The 24,839-nt window shown below is 43.1% G+C and overlaps 1 protein-coding gene across 2 annotated transcripts in view; it reads right to left on the reverse strand.

Moving 5' to 3' along the window:
- Window positions 1–7,953: 7,953 nt before the first annotated feature.
- The window catches only part of RNF144B (ring finger protein 144B), a 103,152-nt gene continuing 86,266 nt past the window's right edge, over window positions 7,954–24,839 (reverse strand). For both annotated transcript variants that reach the window (XM_047859060.1, XM_047859059.1), the window contains exons 5-8: window positions 19,129–19,333; window positions 16,948–17,092; window positions 13,489–13,578; window positions 7,954–12,337 (exon numbers count right to left, since the gene is read on the reverse strand). In XM_047859060.1, the coding sequence (XP_047715016.1) occupies window positions 12,197–12,337; window positions 13,489–13,578; window positions 16,948–17,092; window positions 19,129–19,333 (581 nt within the window). In that variant the 3' untranslated portion in view covers window positions 7,954–12,196. The remainder of the gene's footprint in view (window positions 12,338–13,488; window positions 13,579–16,947; window positions 17,093–19,128; window positions 19,334–24,839) is intronic.

Raw genomic sequence — 24,839 nt, forward strand, 5'->3', positions numbered from 1 at the left:
GAGTTCGAGCCCCGCGTCGGGCTCTGGGCTGATGGCTCAGAGCCTGGAGCCTGTTTCCGATTCTGTGTCTCCCTCTCTCTCTGCCCCTTCCCCGTTCATGCTCTGCCTCTCTCTGTCCCAAAAATAAATAAACGTTGAAAAAAAAAAAAAATTTAAAAAAAAAAAAAAAAGATTCTTTCTCTCTCTCTGCCTCTTTCCCCCACTCCCATGCTCACTCTCTCTCTCTCAAATATAAATAAATAAATAAATAATAAATAAATAAATAAATAAATAAATAAATAAATAAAAGATTAACAATAAATGATAAACATTAGTATATTTAATTTTGGTTTAATTTTTTTTTTTTTACGGAGAGACAAAAGACATTTGAGTTTATTAATAAACATGTTTTATGCCACACGGAAAATGTTATTATGAGAAAGAACACACTTCTAGAAATTATGAAAGGTATTTATAAATTGCTAATCTACCACAGGATGCTAATATATGATAGTGCACAGTTGCTTGCTTCCAAGGTTTCTCTGGAAAGTGAACATTACTAAGAGTTAAAATTTATAATCAGTATGTAAAACTAAGATCACTAGAAACAATAAAAATGAAAGAAAACAATTATGTATGAAAAGCAGGTGAGGAAAGCAGACTTTTTTTTTTTATAAGGACAGGTCTGAAGGACATGAGGTTTGTTTTTTGTTCTTGCTTTTTTTTGGCAAAGGAAAAAAGACAGCAATTTTGTCCTGAAGTGAAATGATTGTTCTACAATAAGAAAAGAAAAAGAGGACAAGAGCTGAATGGATAGAAAGTTGTAGAAAGTTTGTGGAAATGGAATCTTGAGAAAGGAATTTTATGTGCGGTCAAGTCTGACTAAGATTTGAATGGCTTTATTTGAGTTAAAAAAAGAAAAAAGGAGAGTTTTAATGTTGAAGGTACCCTGCTGTAAAATTAGAATTTGGCTTTCTCTCTGTTAAAAGGACAAAATTTTCTTAGATTATTGGTCTTCTCTTAATAAGAAATTATAAACAAAGTTTTTTCTTTTTTTTAATAAAAAATTTTTTTAACATTTATTTATTATTGAAGGACATAGAGAGACAGAGCATGAGCAGGGGAGGATCAGAGAGAGAGGCACACACAAAATCTGAAGCAGGATCCAGGCTCTGAGCGGTCGGCACAGAGCCTGGTGCAAGGCTCGAACCCATGAACAGTGAGATCATGACCTGAGCCAAATCGGATGCTTAACCTTAGACTGAGCCACCCAGACGCCTCGCAAAGTTTTTCTTTACCTTCAATGTCATCTGCTAGAAAGCCAAGATTCTGTGTTCTGTCTTTGTCAGGTCTTTGATTACTTAGGAAAACGGAGTCTTCTCTACTAAAAGAGCTAAAAAAAATTTTATTGCAGCCATGTAATTTTTTGTACATGTTAAATTTGATAGGAAATAAATAAGAAGTGATGCTAAACTTTCTGTAGGGGGTGTTTGTATGAAATTCCTAAAAATCTGATATGTCCTGGTATAATGTTATCAGTCATAATGTTAAGATGTATGTCACAGAAACAACCAAACAACTGCATTATACTGAACTCTCATCAGATCTTTAACCGTGGTCCTTTTTAAGTCCTTCTGTCATTTACTTATAGTTATTGTTTTACTCTTGATTCTTCTCTGAGAGCATATACAATGAGCTAAAAACAAAAGTATGAGTCTTCAAAGAGATTCATGGAAAAGACCCTGAAAAGTACCTAAAGGGCAGGATTTTGATAACTTGAAGATCAGAACACCAAACTGGGTAAGAATTTCTAAAACTCTGATGGAAAACCGATTCATAAAGCTGCTAACCCAAAATGAAGCAACACAAGAATGATTACAGGAGACAGAATAAACTGATGAAGATGGTTATAACTTTTTTAGGATTTTACTTAAAACATCACCAGTTCTTTAATGGCTTGTTTTCCAGATTTATTTTACTTTCTTATTTTATTTTATTTTTTAACGTTTATTTATTTTTGAGACAGAGAGAGACAGAGCATGAACGGGGGAGGGTCAGAAAGAGGAAGACACAGAATCTGAAACAGGCTCCAGGCTCTGAGCAGTCAGCACAGAGCCCGACGCGGGGCTTGAACTCACAGACCGCGAGATCATGACCTGAGCCGAAGTCGGCCGCTTAACCGACTGAGCCACCCAGGCGCCCCTCTTTAAATTTTTTTTTTTAATGTTTATTTCTGAGACACAGAGAGACAGAGCATGAGTGGGGGAGGGTCAGAGAGAGAGGGAGACACAGAATCCGAGCAGGCTCCAGTCCCTGAGCTGTCAGCACAGAGCCCGACGCGGGGCTTGAACTCACAGACCGCGAGATCATGACCTGAGCCGAAGTCGGCCGCTTAACCGACTGAGACACCCAGGCGCCCCTTTACTTTCTTATTTTAGAGAGTGAGAACTCATGAGTGTGCACATCAGCGGGGGAAGGGCAGAAAGAGAGAGAGAGGGAGAGAGAGAATCTTAAGCAGACTACGTGCTCAGCACGGTGCCTGTTACAGGACTCAATCCCACGACCCTGGGATCAAAACCTGAGCAGAAATCAGAGTCAGACACTCAACTGTCTGAGCCACCCAGGTGCCCCTGTTTTACAGATTTAAAGGACCCGTTTTTCTCCTCTCTTTTAAGCTCTCTAGAACTTACAGCAATTTGGTAAAGCGTATCTTTGCAACAAAGGTTGAAATGTTTATCTCTTTCTCCCTACTTGATCCATGAAGAATTCAGAAACTCTTATTAGATATTCTTATTTTCATGACACAATTTATTATATAAATAAAAATAAAAACAATAGGCACCTGGGTGGCTCAGTCAGTTGGGCATCCGACTTCAGCTCAGGTCATGATCTCACGATTCGTGGGTTCAAGCCCCGCATCGGGCTCTGTGCAGACAGCTCAGAGCCTGGAACCTGCTTTGGATTCTGTGTCTCCCTCTCTCTCTGCCTCTCCCCATCTCACGCTTTGTCTCTGTCTCTGAAAAATGAATAAACCTTTAAAAATATTTTTAAAAATAATAACCAGGACAAGTTTACTGAAACTAGACTTAATTTGCAGACAAGGAAGACTTACTGTGGTTATCTTTGATGAAAACAAGGATGAGTACAAAGAGAAAAAAAATTATGTTTCAGTAATACACCTTTATGGATATCAGATTCGAAGTTGCTCATTGTCTTTGAGGTTTTCTTACCTGTAAACAGGGCTGAATTCTGAATTTCCCCACTCTCCCTCAACATTTAGCTAGAACTTTCCAAAAGTTAACATATCCAATTTTCTCCCACTCTTTTGACTTGGAAATACTATGGAATTAAAATTGCCCTTTCCCTGAAACCAGAGAAGCTAAAGCTGGACTATTTGAAAGAAACTTCAGAGAAAATCACCACAACAGCTTATGGGTGGACTTCATGCCTGTTGCAATGTGGCCACTCAGAAAAATGATCAGAAACATTCACATTGCAAACCTGAAAATCTGACAGATCACCACTGCCTGCCCTCACTCCATCTGAAGATACTTAGAATCCAATATCCAGAAATCTTCTCAATGGGTCGCTCTCCAAACTCAGAAATCAATTTTATAATTTGCTTTAACCATTAACCTTTGCTTACCTTTTATTCCAATAGAAATGTCTCTGCTTAAATTACCTGATTGCCCACATCTAGGAGCCTGGGGGGAGGGGGGCTACCAATAATACCACCTCCTGAAATAAAACATCCTCATGTTTATCCTGTCCTAAGTAATCATGAGGATATTTGATTGCTAATACATCATGTTGTGCCTATGTAAGTAAGTTGAAAAATTATAAGCCATTTGAGTTATTTAATTGGCTAAATCTTGGCTCCTGGGAATCTCTGCTCTGGAGAATTTTTCAATCCTTGACTATTATCCTTTTTATAGACATCATATCAACCTTTCCAGTGTGGTATGTATTCCCTAGAGCTTTAATTTTTTTTTAATTAATGTTTTTTATTTATTTTTGAGAGAGAGAGACAGTGTGAGCAGGGAAGGGCAGAGAGAGAGGGAGACACAGAATCCGAAGCAGGCTCCAGGCTCTGAGCCGACAGCACAGAGCCCAACGCGGGGCTTGAACTCACAGACCGTGAGATCATGACCTGAGCCGAAGTCGATGCTTTACCAACTGAGCCACCTAGGTGCCCCTCTAGAGCTTTAAACATCCATCAACAGCCACTCACGTGCCAACTGGATCTGTCCGGATCAGACAACTGGATGAAATCAACAATAAGGACAAAAATGGTGATGTTGACTACGTGGTCCCTTGGCCTGACAACTCAACTGGATGAAAACATCGAATGTGTGATTCTTCAGCCTGACCACATCAACAGTGCTAACAGGGACTAACACCGTGCTGAGAGAATGACCAACAGGGGGAATTGTTAAAATAAAAAAAGAGAGACCAGTCTTGAAAGTTCCCTGAATTGCAGTCTAAAACCAGTTTAGTCATACAGACAAAGCTTAATTTAGCAAGACTAACTTGACCTGAGTCATTTCTTGCCTATACCTCTGAAAATTACATGCAAACTTGAACTACCTCCCAAGCTTGGTATGAGGCAACCACTGACCAATTCATTTTCATTTAAAGAAATTCTAAGATGAGAACCAATCTCTGTGAAGATTCGTAACTGCTCTCTCACCCAAAAGCTGCTTTACAACAGTATAACCTCATTCCGTGCTTTGGTTTCAGCGAGTGCCCCGGTTTGCAAACTTTTTGGTGTGCACTCAATAAACTTTTAGTAGTTACTATTTTGGTGACTCATTGGTTTTCTTCTGCTATTTCTGAACTTCTGACCACTCAACATGGCTTGAAGGTACACGGGACCATGAGAAAGACATGAGAAAGAACTGAGTTCTGCCAACCATCAGTGAGCTTGGAAAAGAACTCCGGGCCCCAAATGACGACATACATGGCCAATACCTTGATCTTTAGTCCAGCCAGTTGCTGAGCAGAGAGCCCAGCCACATCATGACAAACTTCCGGTGTACAGAAGCTGAGGTTAATTATTGTGTTCTTTCAAGACGCTTAAAAAAAATTAAAATAAGGCTAAGAGGTTCTGGGCTGGCTCATGAAAGATGTTTCTAACTTTGCCACCAACCCATTGTACGTATGACCTTGTGCTATATCATCTGGCCTCTGAATCTCACCCCCAATCTGTCACCTGGGGGAGGGCCAAAGTAATATGTACTTGCCAGAGTAGTATAAAGAGCAGAAGAAAATGTGTTTGAAAGTACTTTGCAGGGGCACCTGGGGGTCAGTCGGTTAAGCGTCTGACTCTTGGTTTCAGCTCAGGTCATGATCTCCCGAGTTGTGAGTTCGAGCCCCGCATCAGGCTCTGTGCTGACAGTGCAGAGCCTACTTGGGATTCTCTCTCTTCATCTCTCTCTGCCCCTCCTCTGCCCACTCTGTCTCAAAAATAAACAAACTTAAAAAAATAAATAAAGTACTTTACATACCATATGGCATTGTGTAAATGTGAGTTTTTACAGTAACCCCCCTCGGCCAAAAATTATTGTGTTGATATGAATTCTGCCTCTCTTCACATAGCCTCCATTTTAATTGAGCATACAAATAGATAAATGTTTGTGAAATATTTGTGAAAAAGCAACATAAAGGAATTTTTTTTAACATTTTTTGTTTATTTATTTTGAGAGAGTGCGGGGGAGGGGCAGAGAGAGAGGAGAGAGAAAATCCCAAGCAGGCTCTGTGCTGTCAGCACAGAGCCCAATGTGGGGCTCGATCTCATGAACCATGAGATCATGACCTGAGCCGAAGAGTTGGACACTCAACTGACTGAGCCACCCAGGCGCCCCAACATAAAGGAATTTTTTTAATCTAGAAAGACCATCTTTTTTCTGAGGAGGCCATTCCTCCCTCAACACGTACTCACAAGCTTGAAATGAATTAGCCCCCGTCTTCTCCTTTGGGAACAGTGTCTGGTCGCAAACTCATCACCCACACTCACAGCCATAACACACACAGTGCAATGGCTCCCCTCCACTCACCTCCTAAAAAACAATGTCCCTCTGACATTCATGATCTCATCCGACCCTCTATGCCTGAGCCATGACATGACATGACGTTGTAGATAAATGGTTGGCCCCGGACCACAGCACCGATCCAGAGCAAAGGGACGCCTAGAACTGCAGTCATCTTCTTGCAAGCTGGATATCTGTCCCCTAAGCCCACACCGTCTGGACCGGTAGAGGGCAGGGAGAAGAGAGAACACCACCTGCTTGTTCTGTGCCCAGGGTGACATCAGATTTGCCAACCCTCTCCTAACTCTCCATTCACGTGCCCTTGTGGTACCAAAGTCCCAGGGCCAGGCTGGAATTCGGGACACACAACATGCAGGTCAGTGTGTGGATTTCTGGACTTGTTTGCTTTTAGTTAAACAAATGGGCTGGCCTCAAAAAAATAAGTCCAGACTGATCAATGATCAGTAGTCTCCAAAAAAGAAAATCTGCCCCTCCAATCACACCAGATGATTAGGGAACTGCAAATGGCAAATGTTAGACTTAATTCCTTTCTTACCTAAAGCCTGAATTCTACTTCCAATATACAAAAAAAAAAAAGAAAAGAAAAAAAAAAGGAAAGCTGATAAAATTGTACTGATAAAATTCAAAAACATAAAGACAGAAAATGGAATTCAAAGCACAACTTTAGACACATCAGAAATTCAGTCAATAAGTTCATCATTTAGAGCCCCATTTCTCGTTTTTAAAACTGCCAATTGATTGACTTAATGATAAGTCACAAATACACATTATAGCACAAGCTGTCAATGTTAAAGTTTATTTGTTTATTTTGAAAAAAAGAGAGAGAGCAGCGGAGGGGCAGAGAGAGAGAGGGAGAGAGAGAATCCCAAGGAGGCTCTGTGCTGCCAGCAAGAGCCAGATGCAGGGCTTGATCTCAAGAACCATGAGATCATAACCTGAGTTGAAATCAAGAGTCAGATGCTTAACCAATTGAGCCACCCAGATGCCCCTAAGCTGGTAATGTTAAAAGAGAAAAATTTGGATTTGAAATAACAACCATGTTGGGTGTTGATTGTAAATATTAAAGGAAACCGTGAGACCATACTTTCTATTGTGGAGAAGAGCCAAACATTTTGGCATCTGAGGTAAGTACACAGACCCACCTGTGATTCTAGTTCAACGTTAGCAAGATACGCAAACCCCAGGGAGTGACTGGGGTTGGTCTCAGGGGTGGCCACCTGCCCCAGGCAGGCTGTCAGACACACCAAAACACAGGCTCTAAGTGATTACTTGAAATAATAAATAATTCTCTTACACATACCTCCAGAGGCAGGTAATTGAGGGTGGAGTTCATTCTCTTGGTAATCACAGATCCAGGAGTGAAGGCAGGCTCAGAATTTCCAACTAATGAAAGCACAAAAGTATCTCAAGGGAGTCTTACATTCATTTTCTGGCTGCCGCTCATCAGTAGTGTGGCCCTTGACCAGACATGAACATAAAACCACTGCTTCCTTGATGAAATGGATCTAATATCTACTCCATTTATCTCATAGGATTGTTTTCAAAAGTCCTTTAAGGAACATGTAAAAAATGTATCTATCTATATCGTATTATAATTGCTATTGAATTATTTGAAGAAATTCATTCCTTGCTCATAATGTAGAGTTGGATAACATCTTTGGGGTCTAAAAAAATAAATTTATTAGCTTACAAATGAAAATAATTGAATTACAGAAAAACCTAATTGTAATTCTCCTTCAGATTCACTAGGCTTATAATTTACATGGCAATGAGTTTGCTGGTTGGGCACTGATTAAAATCACCACTGTATAAAGTGGTTCATTCAATAATTCTTTGGGGATACAAATTCAAGTTTAGCAAACAATGACACTTTAAAAATGAAGTAATGTCGACATTTTAGGAAATGATTAAGGAAACGAAGAAATCATAACCCAAAAATCTTTTAATATGATCTTACTGATTTCCTCAATAGTGAATGATTACAAAGTGAAATTTGAATTGTAAGTCAGTCCTAAGTCTTTATACTCAGGTATCCAATCACAACCATTGAACCAACGTTCAATAGAAAGGCATCAACCCCAGGAGACAGGAATGTGAGCTTTCAGTTTTGCATAAACACAAGTTCTAGTTGTTAACCAACTTTCAGCACTCAACCTTTGGTGAGTCCTGCCTTGAATACTAATCAAATGGAAATGACCTTACGTTAACGCTAATGTAAATCCTTTAAAATTCATAACGAGGAAATACATTCCTCCAACAGACTTGTGAAAGGTGGGAGCAGACCACAGAGAGCAGGCAGTCCAACCCTCATTCTATAGAACTTTGATCCCTGGCAGCATTCATTAGAATGATCAAAGCCCTAAATTATTGGTTGTTTCTCTGGGTAATTACCAATGCCCATGCAGTGACGGTGTGGGATATCGCACATACAACAAAAATGTCTGCAACGAGTGAAGGCATTATACTTCTCATTTCTTTTAAGAAACAAGGTAGCAGGAATTGTTTCCATGAATGGTATAACAGATTTGGGTGCTTTCTGTAAATTCAGAACCTAGGATTTAATAGTGCTTGGTGGTTCCTGGAGGATAAAATCAAACGTGTCTAGAAACGTGCGGTACAACAAAGGTTGACCACTTGCTTTCTTGCTCCACGTTTATTGGGGCAACAGAGACTGAAACAGCTATTTTCCTCTCAAATAATCGGAAAAATATAATACAACAGCAATTTCTTAAATACATAACAAAACTTTCTGGATCGTGAATCAACATGAGATGTAATAGTCTATAGGTATCAACTTGACAGCTTTATAAAATGTCATTCATCTAAGGCATTATGAAATTATCTTCAGAGCTGCACATATATACATGGGTCTATATACATAAAGGCATCCATTCATGAACACAAAAGTCAAGCACTGTGTAGAGAAGGGTAAAATAAGACGCATTTAGATTTTGAGTAAGTTTTAAGAGACAATTTGGGGTTTCAAGAAACAGTGATTTACATTCAAATAAACATGTACGTTTTGCAAATCTGGATAGGTGAAATTTTCATGATGCAGGCTACAAGAAAATTCACACTGTGAATTATTTGTTTTTCAAAGGCCTCTTTATCTATATAGAGATTTCAAGTCCAGAGCTAACACCCATTGTGTGAACAAACAGAATGCCTATGATTCTAAAATTTGCTTCCCTGTGGCTTTCCCCCTCACCTCCCTACCGGATAAGAAAAAACTTCCCAGAAGGGGCAACAGCTAGTTGTCGTCCCTTTACACCTGCTAGCGTTTCCGGATGGGGAGTTATTACATCCAGATTACAACTGGGTGAAGGAGTTTTGATCCTATTTCAAAAAAACTACACTACTCCAAACACAAGAATTTTTGCCACAACATCCAAACATTGTCATGTAGACCCATATCTCTTCCTAGTCTGGAAAGAGAATCCCTGGAAGACAGAGCTGATGGACAGAGGAAGGAGACAGGTTAAACTGTCTCACTGGCCAGTTATGCCAAACAAAAACATCAGTCTCTTTATCTAAGTTGTCAGTTCCCTCCTTTGTAAACAAAGTTTCTAGACTGGCTTGCTACTCACCCTTTGAGGCACCGGCGATGTATCTGGGTTTAACCTACCAACCTATTCCTGTTGATTCTGACAGTCTTACACAGGCCTATTCGTGTAGCTATTTAAGGAAGAAGTCACTACTTTCCAGGCACTTTTCAACATTTAAAAACTTAAATCCAGTTGTTTGAAATCTGTTTCAAAAAAGCAACCCCCCACACCCTATCTTGTATTTAAAAAAAAAAAAAAAGCTGCTTCTGTTACAGTATCTCTGTGAGAACACAAGTTCCTTCAATTTTGCCAAGGAAACAGTATGGATGTTCTCTCCTACCTTTAACTCCAAATTCAGGAGTTCCACCTCTGATAACACAGGATTTTAGGTTCCTTGAAATCAGCCCGTTTTAGAGATTCTTTGCGGAATAGAAGCTTCGAGAGTTCGCTCATGCCAGGGTAAACTGCCACTCCTGACACTCTTGATACAAAAATTCATTTTCAGCTGAGTTCCCGTGATCCCCTGAGCAGTTATAAATGCCCTGTGCTACAATGAGGCAGTGTTAAGACAAAGCAAATCACTCAAATATATGTACACTTCTATTTATACTAATAGGGAATACATTGATCGAAGAGAGTATTCTTGTTCTGCCATGTTCAGAGTTTCAAAGGAAAAGAAAGACGCTTAACATTGAGAAGTTTCCAAATAAAAATGCTTAAAAATGCTTTGGGTTGGTTGCCATTCGAAAGTTTTCCGAGAGTCCACATCTATGTTCTGTACAAATGGTAAATAAAAGTGTACACGACGAAGGGATGGACTGTACATATATCAGGTATCAACATGTATGTGGGAACCAAAGTTCCTTAAATATACACATCCCCACTTAGGACACATTCCATTACACAGGCAAAGCATCGTTCCTTAATAATAGGTCCAGGATAGCAGCAATTTAACAACCTAGTTACCCAGTTACCTCGGGAAAACATCATAGGTCCAGACAGTCCCAACGCACTGTCCCTCATTCCAAGGACAGCTCTCTAGGAGCACTTTACATGTTCCCATGAAGCACCAGACTACGTTGCTAATGGCAATTATGACATCCTGTCATTGGAGAAAAAGTTATTGTCTTTTCAAAACCCGTGTATTCAAAAATCTCACTAACGGATGACGGGAAAACTAAGTCGCAACGGGGCTATACCAACCTAAACTATTTATGATACGTAAAGCAGTTACAGTTTCTTTCTTACATTTTTTGTTGTTTGATCAGTGCCTTGTACACACAGGAAGTATCTGGCTCGCCCTAACAGAGGCTTCCAAGAGCAATATTAAACTTTGTTGAGAGCTGCTTGCACTGTGTTTGAAAATAGGTAACTAGCTTGATTATCAGTGTTTTTACACACTGACATGACAGGGCACCGTGCTAGGGTTGTTTTAAAAGAGTTGGGTTTATGAGTCTATACCTTTTGTTAAGTTAGGAACTTGCAACCAAAATTTACATATGTAATATGCAAAAAAAAAATCATTAGGCTGATTTCTAATAAAGTGTATTAGTCCCAGAAGGAAAGACAAAATGGCTTTGAGGAAACATTTGTTTTGTGTGTACCACGGGAAATACTCGCACGTGCCCAGTGGACGGAGGGTCTAGGTAGGTGGCAAATTATATGGATTTCTAGATGTACGCATGGGACTTTGATAGTCACTCTTGCTATGGACTTTCAGGTCCAGTCCTAAATGTGCTGGGTGCAAGAACGCAGGGCTCAGGAAAGGTCTCTGTTATCTACGGTGAAGGATTTGAACCTCTGCCCCTTGACCCGTATTTCACATCAGACAATCCTGCAGACCACAGCTACTGGCTGGAGGAGAGTCCATCACCTTCGCCAAGCTGCACTTGCCCAGGGAGAGCCGCTCCATCAGACCACATTGTTTTACAGGCTGTAGCCCTCGCACTGGGAAAAGACACCTCCCTCTGCACAGCAGTTTTGTGCTGGAAGCTGAGATCACACAAGGAGAAACCCATTGTGTTTCTGCCAAGTCACCGTGGGAATGCCGGCAACAGCACACCCGGCGGCCGGCCGAGGCCGAAGCCAAGTACCCACTCCTGAGCTAAGCAGCCTGCTTTGCAGCCCTGACAACAATCTCTTCTTAAACGGTGTTATTCTTTCCCTCCCCCAGGGGGGTCTCTCCCGAGTATCTATCGGTGGTCAAATCGACACAGAACGGACGCTGGTGCTCAGTTGTGATGTGTGTGGCCAACCGCGACAACACATTTATTACACTACAGGTTCACTCGGGCTCCTTGAATCTGGCCAGCAGTTAAACAGTCCGGTGGGATCCTCCGGGGGGGTAAAATGATGATGGGTTAGCAACCCATTCCTTCTCAGCAACCCCAAAGCTTCCCGACGTGCTCCACAGACATAGCCTAGACCGCACAGCCCGGTTCTCTTCACACGGGAACACGTGCACCAGGGCTGGGCCTTGGTGCCAAAGGCGAGTTCAAAGTCTGGACACAGGCACTTTCAAAGGTTGGCAAGGAGGAGGCAGGTGCGCTAAGTGGGGCTTTCTCACTGTGCTTCTCGTTAGAACCCCAGACGTCCGTGGCACGTGGACGTGAGCAGAGACCTCTAGGTTGTGGATGGGCTGTGCTTTTTCTTCTTGCCCCGACAGGACTTGCAGACACAACAGATGATGCAGGGGGAGGCCAGGAGCAGCAGGGGTGAAGTCACCAAGGCGATGATGCCCAATCCCACCAGAATCCCCACCACCTGGAAATGTGGAAGAAAAGGCTACTTCAGCAGTTAAATCTTCCTGTATGTCTACTGTGCCATCTGCTAAAGACCGAATGTGTGTTTCCCCCTCAGCCCCAGAATTCATATGTGGAAACCCTAATCTCCAATACAATGGAATCCGGAAAGGAGGGTGGTTGGGAGGTAATTAGGACACGAGGGTGGAGCCCTCACGGTGAGATTAGTGCCCTAAAAGAAAGATACTAGAGAGCTTGCTTCCATTCTCGCCACTCTCTGCCATGTGAGGACACAGTGAGAGGAAGGCCATCTACAGACCAGGAAGAGAGAGGGTCCTCACCAGAACCCAACCATAAAGGCACCTCGAGTCTCCAGAACAGGGAGAAATGCGTTTCTATTTTTTTTCAGCCACTCGGTTTATGATAATTTATTCTAGAGCCTGAACTAAGACACCACCTCAGGCACGCAAAACAGTTACCAATCATAGGACCTTGTAGCCCAGTGCCTGCATGATCTGAACTGGATACTAACCAGGGAGACGGCAAGAACTAGATCGGAGGGGAGGGAACAAAACAGACATTAACTCGAGCAAAAGCTCTGTGTGACCCCAAACTGTTGCTCTTGGCGCTCTGGCTCTCTCCCTGAGTTTCCTAATAGTCTCATAGGGATATTAACAATGATTGCTAGGCTATTAACACTGGCACCCTTAAAAGGAATGCAGCCTTTAATGAATATGAAACACTATTAAAAATAAACCAGGACTTCCTTTGAACCTGCCACGGAAACACAATGGCAGGTACAGAGGGATTTAAGCCCCAGCAGCGGCTCATGGGATTTTAGAGCACTGCCTTTTATAGAAAGTAGGACTTAGAGGTTTTAGGAAAGTCATTCTACGATTTTTTCGGGAGGAAAGAAGACCTGCCTTCGTTCTGCAGGTGGCTGTTAATTACCCAGCTGCTCCGGGCCCTGCCCCTCCACTTATCCGCAAGGGGGTCACGCTCATGAACTTCAGGCACTTGCTGCATTCCCTTTCCCTGGCCCTGCTCAGGGGCTCCCCAGAACCTCCAGGGATGGATGCGTAAGCAGAAAACAGGGTGGGGAGGAAGAACAGGTGGGCTTTCTAAGCCCTCCCAAGTCCAGTGTATCTCGTGCTTCCTTAAGGGTCAAGGTACCTGTGTTCGGTTCCACATCACTGAGGCTCTCGAGTGGCCAAGCTTATTCCTACACGGCCCTTTGTCATAATGCCTGAGGAAAATGTCATTCTGAAAAACAAGGAGAGAGGTCTCAACAAACACGCTGTTTTGAATTGAGAGACAAATACTAACCACACTGGATCTAACAAACGCAAACCATATTTTGCTTGGTGGAAGCAAACGCTCTTTCGGGCGATACTGATGAACAGCCTCCCCGAATCCCGAGGCCGCGATCTTTACGATGTATCTCGGTACTTTTACAAAGCACTGAGTGAAAAGAGATTGTAATCAACGAGACTCTTGACTGAGTCTTGAAAGGCTCCGTGTCCTGACCGATCCTCTTTGAAAGGCAGCTCTAGAGCAGGTGCGATATGGAACGAAGGACAGTCTTCCTCGGCTGGAAGGCGGCCACAGTAGAGCAGGCGAGGAAAAATGCCAGCAGCTGAGGTGGGAAATGCAGGCATGAGATACTGAGAAGGTAACTAACCAGGCGGGGGAAGAAGGAGAAGAAATCACAGGTGAGGGGAAAGGCACTGGGGAGAAGCAGGAGCCTGGCAAGAGAAATGACAACGGAGAGATGAACTTTGTTGGGACGATGACGGCTACGGTTTGGACAGGCTGAACTTGAGAGACACTTGAGCCATCCAAGTGGTACTGTCCAAAAGGCAGCTGATTCCACAGATCTGAACTTTGGGGGAGGGTCTTGGGTACTGGCAGATGTTGGGGGGAGGGGCAGGAAACAACACAGAAGTAGATGAGATCACCGGGGAGAGAGTGTAGACTGGAGAGCAAAGAGGATGTTGGTCACAAACATTTGGGTCACAAAGAATGGGTCAAGGGGAGCCTGGGAAGGAAACAGAGAAGTGGCCAGAAATGCAGAAGGGAAGCCAGAAGAGGTGTCATCACTGAAACAGACAGTTTAGGTAGGGTGAGGACTGAAATATCCCTTGCATTTCACTCAAGGCCTTAGAAAAATACAGCTAGGGAGTGACAATGTGGCAAGCTGAGTGTACTTCAATGCCCGGAGGTAAGTCAGCGTCAACGACAAGAGGTGACTATGTTGTTTTGAGGCCTGGCTCAAAGAGGAGGCTGGGGGAGAATGGGAGTATGGGAGACACATAGGTTTGAGAAAAGTGTGATTCGTTTTCAAATGGGACACAGCTGCATATGTGATGTTAGTGGAAGTTGAAGTCACAGGAGAGAGAAGAGGTAACAGAAGGGGACAGGTCTCTGAGGTACCCACAGCATAAGATGAAGAACACCTCGTCCTCTGAAGACAGCAGCGATGGGGACGAAGGCAGGAGCAAACGCAACACCCCAGTAAAGCTCAAAACCACGCTGGGTGGCTGTCTGTCTCACGCTTGGCTCTCGGACAACCATCCTGCTCCCAGACCCGCTGCTCTGAAACTTTCCCACAAACAAAGATCAACACCACCATCTGACACAGAACACTTGTCGAGGGGAAAACGTCATTACCAACAGGCCAATGCCCCTGGCTAAACCCGAGAAAAAGGGATCTCAAGAAACAATGACCAGAAAAAGATGCTTCAGTATTTGAAGCCTGTGTATCCAGCCTTTTAACATCTGTACCATTTCATCTCGAGCGTCAGAACGGTCCAAGTAACAGAACAGTGTGTTCTTTGCAACGCCATACCCCAGACATATTCCAGCCAAAGGATGGACAGATCTGTCACACATATTTATTCCCTTACATTCTTGCCGCTTAAAAAGAACCTCATGGGCTCAGCCTCCTTGTGGCTATGAACCCAATTAATATTCTGGTTAAACCTGAAGGAAAACAGAGAAGATTTCTTCCCTCTGTAAAACATGAGGGCTGTGCAGTCAGTGAGAACCTCACTCAGAACATCTCACGTTTGGAATCACGACAGCTCTCAAATATCACCCTTAATTGTAATTCGGGGGGTTATGATAGAATTTTTTTTAAGTGGAAACATTTCTTTCAACCTGAGCTACTGAGCTTCTGAAGTCTAAAATGTCAACTTTCTTTTCCCCAATTTATACCTCTGCTTGAAACACTGAGATCGGGCTGATTAAAATTCTTACTCACAGATGTCATCTGAAACAACCTATCTAGTTTTCAATTAAAACCCAGGCATGTGGGGGGCGGAACGCATCCCGTATTCACTGCACACGGACTCGCTGGGTGTGTGTGACACTAAAGCCCCACACTAACTGCTGATCGAATGGAAGCAAACCAAGCCAACGAAATGAGAAGTTGAGAAAAGAAGGTCCCTGCCCCCCACCAACATGACGGAGGCTCACACGGATATGGACGCATCTTCTTCATCTGGATTGCCAAAATAGTGAATATCTCTTCCCATTTGGGGTAGCTCACATGTGCTAGAGTAAACATTAGAACTGAAGCAAGATCTGCTCATCCAGCCTTCACATCACCTTCTACCTCTGGGGTTACCATTAGCCTTGGCCCGGGACTGAATGAGCTGTACTCGAATTGGGCAAGACGTGCTTCACGAATGGTGAGGGAACAGAGTGAGGGGGGCAGACCCCTGTGTCTGGGAAGGCAACCCTAACAAAACAATAGCAAAACTGCTGTCATGGCAGTGAATGGAGTGGTTATTGAAGACATCTCATGGATTTGAGTGGCTTTTTTCTTTAAATTCCGAAAGAAGAAGACAACCAAAGTACAGTAGGCAGAATGGCAGCTCCCCTACAGACGCCCGTGGCCTAATCTGCAGAATTTGAGAATCTGTTGCCCTTACATGGCAAAAGGGACTGTACGAATGTGATTACATTAAGACCTTCATGGGGGACTGTATTCTGCATCACCCAGATGTGGCCAACCTAATCACAGGGCCTGGAAGGGCAGAGAAGCTTCCCCAGCTGTGGTCAGAGGGAGCCGTGAATTGGAAGAAGGGTCGGACAGATGGGATGTGGCTGGCTTTGAAGACGGGGAAAGGGGCCACAGGCCAACGAATGCAGGCAGGCTCTAGACACTGGAAAAAGCAAAAAAATAGATTCTTCCCTAGAATCCAGAAAGGAATGCAGCCCTAAAGACCCTGTGATTTTAATCCCGTGAGACCCATGTCAGATTTCTAGAAGTAAAGGTAATAAATCTGTGTTGGTTAAGCCACTGTGTTCGTGGTGATTTGTTACAAGAGCAATGTAAAATGAACACACGGATGATTCTTTATGGAACAAGAGGAGACAGTGCTCCCAAAACAGGAAATGTCCCTAAAACAAAACCAAAAAAAGCTTGCTTGCCTTTAAGGTTGAGGTGACACAGTGAAGGTAATCAGAGATTTTATAGACATCTAAAGTGGAGAGTACCACTAAGAACAGTAAATGTCTTTTACAGGACAAACAGAGGCTCATTGTTTCGAAAGGAAAGGCCGTAGGGTCCCGGTGGTCACACCGATACAGAAAGACCACGTGAGAAGACTTCCGAGTGGAACTTACATCCAGGTTCTGGAGACAGTACCAGCAAAACGTGTGCTTGCAATTCTTGCACATCATCTGAGCACAGCCTTCGTTGCGTTCGATATAAACCCGACAAACAGGGCATTGCTTAATGGGGGCTTCTGTGTCTGTCCCAAAGAGGGCCCTAGAAACAAAATGGATGAGAAATTATAGGGTGTGGATCAAGAATGCTGCCTGAGTTTCTTAAAAGCTAGAACCACAAGGGGGTAGACTACCAGAGCCGGGGAAGAGTGAGCTGAGTGTAAAGAATTAAATAGTTAACTAACACCTTTCTAGATTCCACTTTATGGTCACCAACTGAATTCCTGGGGCTCCTGATGGGTAGGTAGGGAACCCTTCCTTATCCGTGCTGAATTCACTTCCATGGAAGAGGGTGGGGGTAAAAATTGGAGAGACACAGATTATTAGTCATTCAGATAACTCCAAACAGAAGAGAACCTTTATTTATCTCTGGCTTGAAGTGAATTATATAATTGTATTTTCCACACCTGGCTTAACTCGTTATTTGGAGTATTTCATTCCCCGAGCACACACTGTCTAAATAAGAAATGCAAGCAGTCCGCTATACAAGAGAAACACAAGCTCAGGATCTGACACGGCACAGATAAACCTCTTATCTAGTGATCTGTTCAGACAAACAAATGGCAGAGGTTGAGAGAGTCAGTGACCAATACTTTAAAGAAACACCTGGGGTGCCTGGCTGGCTTAGTCGGTACAACATGCAACTCTTAACCTTGGGGTTGTAAATTCGAGCCCCACACCGGGTGAAGAGATTATTTTAAAAAAATAAAATCTTTAAAAAATAATAAAATAAAATAAATGCCCAATATCATTCAAGAGACCTGCTCCAGATGGATGAATAGGTCAACACAGGCTCACAGCCTTAAGGGGCACAGAAAATAAGTGGAGCTAATTGAGGTGGGAGGGTTAGGGAAGCCACAGCCTGGCGCTGTACTTCAGCTACTGTTCATTAAAACCAGCACCCAGCACATGGAGACATCAAGTTCACAAAGTGTTGTTAGATCCAGGATCGGAGCTGGTGCTCACCATAACCTTATAGAGCACTGGGACAGTTACTATTTTAATTCCTATCCTCCCCCCTTTTTTTTGCAAATAGAGAAACAGACTCATGGAGGCTGAGTGACTGACATGAGGTCACACAGGCACCAAGTGACAACGTCAGATCTCAACCCCTCTCTCCTCTGGGATCTTTGCACTGTCCTGTGACACCCACAGACCTTACTGCCATGGCAGTGAAAATGCAGAAGGTACTGGCTAGGAAGGTCCACGCCTGCCAAGTGCATGAAGATCTGTTTTTCCTCTTGATTTGTTTGGTCTAAGATTCCAGCCCAGCATCATAGCCTGGTAGTGTTGCTATTCCCGAAGAATGGTTCTACACACTCGGAGGGTGCGGGGTGAGTAAGCCAACTGGACTCAACACTGGTACGTCTGTTCTCACTGGTGCAGAACAGCCATAGCCTTGAGCAGAGCAAGGGATCAAGCACAAAGGTCTCTCACTCTGGGCCCTTCTGCTGCCGTAAAAAGTACTGAAAGGTACAGATTTAATTGCTGCTCGTTGTAACAAAATCTGAACCTTGGTGCCATCTTTTCAGAGCATAAAGTATCGAGAGATGAGTTCTCTTCCTCTTGGACCTAGGAATTGAGTACTGCACTGCCCTGCAGGGCTGCTGTTTCTACTGCTGTGCTCTCTTTGACGTGACTGGCACACCTCACAAGCTGGCAGCATAATCAGGTAAGAAAATAATCCCAGCATCACTTTGCAAGCAAGAAGAATGAGGTCTGTCCCTAGCAGGTGGCTAGCACTCCTTGGCAAATGGCTGTGGACAAGCCGTGACTTCCTACTGAAAACCAGTGGTCCCTGTGCCTCCCTGCCTAAAGAGAAATCAAAATTTATGCAAGCTCTAATTTCAGCAGTGGCTGGAAGATCCTTCAGGGGTAAATACCTAAATTCCCTTTAGAAATTCTTCTTTCGTTATTGTTTGTTAACAACTTACCAATTCTGAGACGCTTCTCAGGGAAGCTCCACAGGGAAGTGACTGATCTCTACATTCCATCACCAGATAACTCCTTTGCCAAGAGACATATTTGGGGTTTCTGAGAAAACCAGTGACTAATCCCCAAGGCCATTTCCCTTCTTACCCATGCTCTGTCGGCAGGACAACAGGCTGACTATCTCTACAGGAGACTTCTGCGTGCCAAGCATCCTTGCAACATGAGCAGAATTTCAGGTGACAAGAAGGACACTCCACCAGTACGGGCTGTCCCGGGTCACTTGATGCAACAGGGCACACTGTCTGACAGTCTGCGACAGGACACCATGTTCGGTGGGGGTCCAGGTGAACTTCTAGAGTGTAAAAAAAGAAAATGTGATGGTCTACCTGTCTTGCACACAGGCTTGCGGTTTTCCTCCCCTTCACGTTTCTCTGTTATAGGCTAACGTCTGTGGAAGCTTGGTAAAATCAAGGGCAGTGATTTCTACCACTGGTCTTCAGAATGGATCCAAACATACAAGGTCACTCAGCCCTGCCGCATTTCTCAAAGTAGGTACTAATGGAATGCCCTTCTGAATAGATAAGGAGTGTTCTCACCAACCAAAATCTGCGATTGTTTTTGGAATGCTTCTCACCGTTCGTTCAGTACTCAAAGTAAGCAAACATCTCAAGTCCCTGCTATCGTTATTTTGGGTATCATCTTAGAGGAAAATTGGACCTGAAGGGCCTACCAAGGCAAAAGAAAAAAAAATACACAAAGGGTTTTGTCCTTTCAGGCACTGAGAAATAAGTAGTTAAGTTTCTTCTGTTTCTTAGAGAGAAATGAAAGCACAAGGAAGAAATCGAATAGTTTAGGGACCAAACAGCATCTGTCTGGTGTGGCTTAGCAAAAAAGTCAGATTACCTGTCAGTTTGTATATTCCGTTGCCCTGCCATACGCTACAGACATTTGTACAAGACTCACATGCTCCAAAAACAAAAGGTTTGGACTTTCACAGACCATAAAATGATAGTCGGCTATATACTACACATGAGCTAGATCCACGTGGCATGTAGGAAAGCATATGGAGTTGGGGGTAAGGCCACTGTCGTTCTATTCAAATGTTTACAAATTTTGTTCAGTCTTCTATTTTCTATTCCCTAACAGACCCCATGTTCTTGTCACATAATGTGACCTTTAAGGGAACATATCATGCAAAAAATGATGTTATTTGAGTAGTTGAGTGGCCCGTGTTTTTTTTTTCTCTGAACCAATGTATTTTGCAAATTTTAAACCAATGAGATTCCAGTTTTAAATCTCCCAAGGCTTGTGATTCTTTGTAATTTCCACACTGGAGGCAAACAGACCCAGAGAGTGGTGCAAAAAGGAAATGAAGGCATTAAGTCTGAGCTTAGTTTTAAAGGTGATAATTTTACAAATTCAGTATCAGGGGAAATAAGTCCAAAATGTTCAAGTAAACACCGTCTGCATTAATCTCTCACCTAGAAAATGCAACAATCAGATCTATGCTCATTATTCAAAAAGAGCATCCTTACACATAGTGTCTTATCTAAAAATTTGGGGGAGCTGGGGTTGGAGAATTATAGGCCAAATATAATCAGAAAAGGGAAGCCTATTATGATTCACAGGTCCTCAGACCCCAAGAGAGATGGATCCTTGAGAAGTCCCTAAAACTTTGGGACAGCCTGGTGAGAAAGTCAAGGGGACAGTGACACACACATGCTCCAAGGTCTTGACCTTTTATTTCCACACCATTTATATTTCCTTTCAAACTCTTATAACTGCTTCACAAACACTAAACACTACAACACTAAAGAAATGAAGGTTGGTATGTAAATTAGAGCTAAGGACTCCCACATCACATACCTACTTACCACCCATTCTAAATCAGGGGTCTTTGAAAAGCCTGAAGATAAAGAAGGAAAAGGAAAGGAAAGATACATAACATAGTTAAATTTATAGCATCCCTGCAGATCAACCTAAAAAGATACAAACATACAAATTGTCCACATAACTCTAATCCAAATTATTTGGTAGACATTATGACCTGTTTGTTCCTACCAGCTTATTATTTCAGGGAGCTGGGATGCCACAATAAAAGCAGGATCAATAAATAGGACAGCAGTTAGATTTCGAGAGATTCCCATAAGGAAAAAAATCTGAGGAAGCAATGCGCTGGCAGAGCCCAAAGCAAAAAGCAAGGAAAGAGCCACAGAAAACCGTGATCTCGTGTATTTTTCTCCACTTTGACAGCACAGAAATGACCAAGCGAAGGAGCGTAGAGGAAGGGACCAAAGGGACACATTTCAGCTTTCTACTTATTTCATTGTTCTTTAAGGATAGCTTATAGAACTTAACTAACACCCAAAGTAGGGTTACCAAGAAATAGATTCTTACTCCATCCAAAAGTGATATTGGCCACTCTAGCCATTTCTAGAGTCCCTCAATACCTGCCCCAACCCCTTTCAACCTGCTGAGAACACTCGTCTTATCTCTTCAGACACAGAACATGGCGGACACTCGCTTTCCCAGCCTACTGTGCAACCGTAGCTTGATCACGTGACATGGTCTAGCCAGTGGGAGGGGAGGGGAGGTCCGACAAGGGGCTTCTGGGACAAGGTCTCCTTCCTGATGTGCGGGCAAGAATTGCCCTTCCGTCCAGCCACCTTTGAACACAACCGCCTGAAGTTGGATGTCCGGGAATATGATCTGGGAAAACTGTGAGGAAAAACTACATGAGGTGGAGAAACCGAGCGGCTTCATCAGCCAAACCTGCAACCATCGACCTCTGGATTCCCTGTGTGTGAGGTAATTCACTGCCCTCGCTGTTTAGGCTCCTCAAAGTCCGGCGTTCTGCTCCTTGTGAATGAAAGCATCTCAAATGGTAAGGCCACCTCTAGCAATAGTGAGCAAATGCCCACTTCCAACAAGGACCGTTCCTCCTGGGGAAGCAGGTATTGTGCAAAGGGGATGAACACGGCATGTCCGAGACGACCTTTCTTTCTTTCTTTCTTTCTTTCTTTCTTTCTTTCTTTATTTTTGGGACAGAGAGAGACAGAGCATGAATGGGGGAGGGGCAGAGAGAGAGGGAGACACAGAATTGGAAACAGGCTCCAGGCTCTGAGCCATCAGCCCAGAGCCCCACGCGGGGCTCGAACTGACAGACTGCGAGATCGTGACCCGGCTGAAGTCGGACGCTCAACCGACTGCGCCACCCAGGCGCCCCCCGAGACGACCTTTAAAGTCCTTTCCAACCCCAGGATTTTATCATCTCTGTAGGTGAGGAACGTGGAAATGCGCGTACAGAAAAAAATACACATGACACACATCATCCTGTGGAAAACGTATGTACCATAATAAAAATTTTTTGTTATTATTAACGTTTTTTTAAAAAACGGGGTGCCTGGGTGGCTCAGTCGGTTAAGCATCTGACTTTGACTCAGGTCATGATCCTGCGGGTGGGAGTTCGAGCCCCGCATCGTCAGGCTCTGTGCTGATGGCTCAGAGCCTGGAGCCTGCTTTGTATTCTGTGTCTCCTCCTCTCTCTGCCCCTCCCATGCTCATGCTCTCTCAATAATAAATAAACGTTAAAAAAAATTTTTTTAAAAATTAACACACTATGCCAGATCCATAAGGTTTTTGTGTAGTTCAGCAGACAAGTAATGTACATCCATATAGTTGAACACTACGAACTTGAAAATAAGGTGACTCAAATGTGACAATATGGAAAGATCCCAAGGATATATTACCAATTAAAAAATGCAGATTCAGGATAAGTATAAATGAACCATGTTTATAAAAATATGTTTTAACATTTTGAGAACAAGGTGCCTGGGTGGCTTCGTCAGGTTGAGTGTGAGACTCTTGATTTGGGCTCAGGAGATGATCTGATGGTTCGTGACTTCACGCCTCAGATCAGGCTCTCTGCTGTCAGCTCAGAGCCTGCAGCCTGCTTCGGATTCTCTCTCCCCCTCTCTCTGCCCCTCCCCCACTCATACTTGCTCTCTCTCTGAAAAAACAAATAAATAAACATTAAAAAACAAAACAAAACAACAGGGGCACCTGGGTGGCTCATTCAGTTAAACATCTGACTCTTGATATCCGCTCAGGTCATGATCTTGCAGTTTGTGGGATCAAGCCCAGCGTTGGGCTCTGTGCTGACAGCATGGAGTCTGCTTGGGATTCTTTCTCTCCCTCTCTCCCCTCCTCCATTTGCTGTCTCTATCTCAGTCTCTGTCTCTCTCAAAATAAATAAATAAACATTAAAAAATTAAAAAAAAAACATTTTCAGAAGAATATGTAAGAAACACAAAAATGGTTATCCTTGAGTAAAAGGCGGGGGGGGGTGTTGGGGAAGGAAGCAAAGATTTACTTTAATACTAAATTTGAATTTAAAAAACAGGAACAAATACTACTTTTATAATTTTTAAAAGCTAGTTGTTTTTTTTTTTTTATTTTTTACATTCCTTTTGAGAAAGAGAGTGCGTGCACACAATGGGGGGTTGAGAGGAGGGACAGAAAGTGAGGGAGACAGAGAATCTCAACCAGGCTCTGCGTTGTCAGTGCAGAGCCTGACACAGGGCTTGAACCAAGAACCATAAGATCGTGACCTGTGCAAAAACCAAGAGTTGGAGGCTTAACCAACTGAGCTACCCAGGCGCCCCTAGAAGCTTGTTGGAAAAGGCTACTATCAATCTGGTATATGAACAACAGACTAATAATTCTGCATCTAAGCTGTCCCCTGGAAAATCATCTACTTTTTGCAACACTGAAACATATTTAGATTTCCCCTTTGTTTCACATTCTCCATATTCTCCACAATTCTCATACTATGTTTTTCCTTCCCCCTAAAAATCCTCTCTCTTTACCAAATTATAGTCTACCCCCCTTAAAGGACCTTCATTCAAGGACCTAGTGTACTTGTCTTAATTTTGATGTCACAGAATCAGCATCTTGTAGACCCTAGATCTCTACCCACCTGAATTATGGCTCTCTGCATTTGGAAAGACATCAACTTGGCAAAACATGGAACTTTACATACAGCACTTTCAAAATTAAACCGCCTTTATGAAATGTCACTTATTAAGGGCGACAATGAAAAAATTTTCTAACTTCAAAAGGAATAATAATTACCCTTACTGGACCCCTACTTACTGTCTCTCCGTACCTGACATCCATTTCACTTCTTCTCTCATCCCAGTCCTTGGATGAGTGATCCAGAGTCACTGATTCTCATTCCTATCCCCTTCTACCCTCCTTAAATCTCTAAAGTCAAGTTTTTATTCCCAACTCATTAATAAACTGCTCTCTGAAAGTTAAAACTGCCATGCCCCTACTCATATCCAGGAAGTGTTTTTTTTTTTAAATGTTTTATTTATTTTTGAGACAGGGAGAGACAGAGCATGAACAGGGGAGGGTCAGAGAGAGGGAGACACAGAATCTGAAACAGGCTCCAGGCTCTGAGCTGTCAGCACAGAGCCCGACGTGGGGCTCGAACTCACAGACCGTGAGATCATGACCTGAGCCGAAGTTGGACGCTTAACCGACCAAGCCACCCAGGTGCCCCAGCAAGTGTTTCTTAATGCAACTTGTATCAGATACTCTTGTGGCTCCCTCTTCCATAAAGCACTGGCCTATTTTCTTCCCCAAACCTTCCTTGTCCTTTAGCATCAAAACTGCTTCCGTTGGTCCCATCTATGAATGGTGTCTAAGACTTGGCCCTAGATTTCTCCGTTATTTGACTTACACAGCCCTTGCCATGATTAAGTCTCAATCTCATTCTAATTTGTACTATTTCAAACTTCTTTTGGCTTCATGTCTTGTGATGATATGCCTGAAAACTAGGCATATCATTCAAC

This window comes from Prionailurus viverrinus, chromosome B2 (genome assembly GCF_022837055.1).
Source record: "Prionailurus viverrinus isolate Anna chromosome B2, UM_Priviv_1.0, whole genome shotgun sequence".
Lineage (NCBI taxonomy): Eukaryota > Metazoa > Chordata > Mammalia > Carnivora > Felidae > Prionailurus > Prionailurus viverrinus.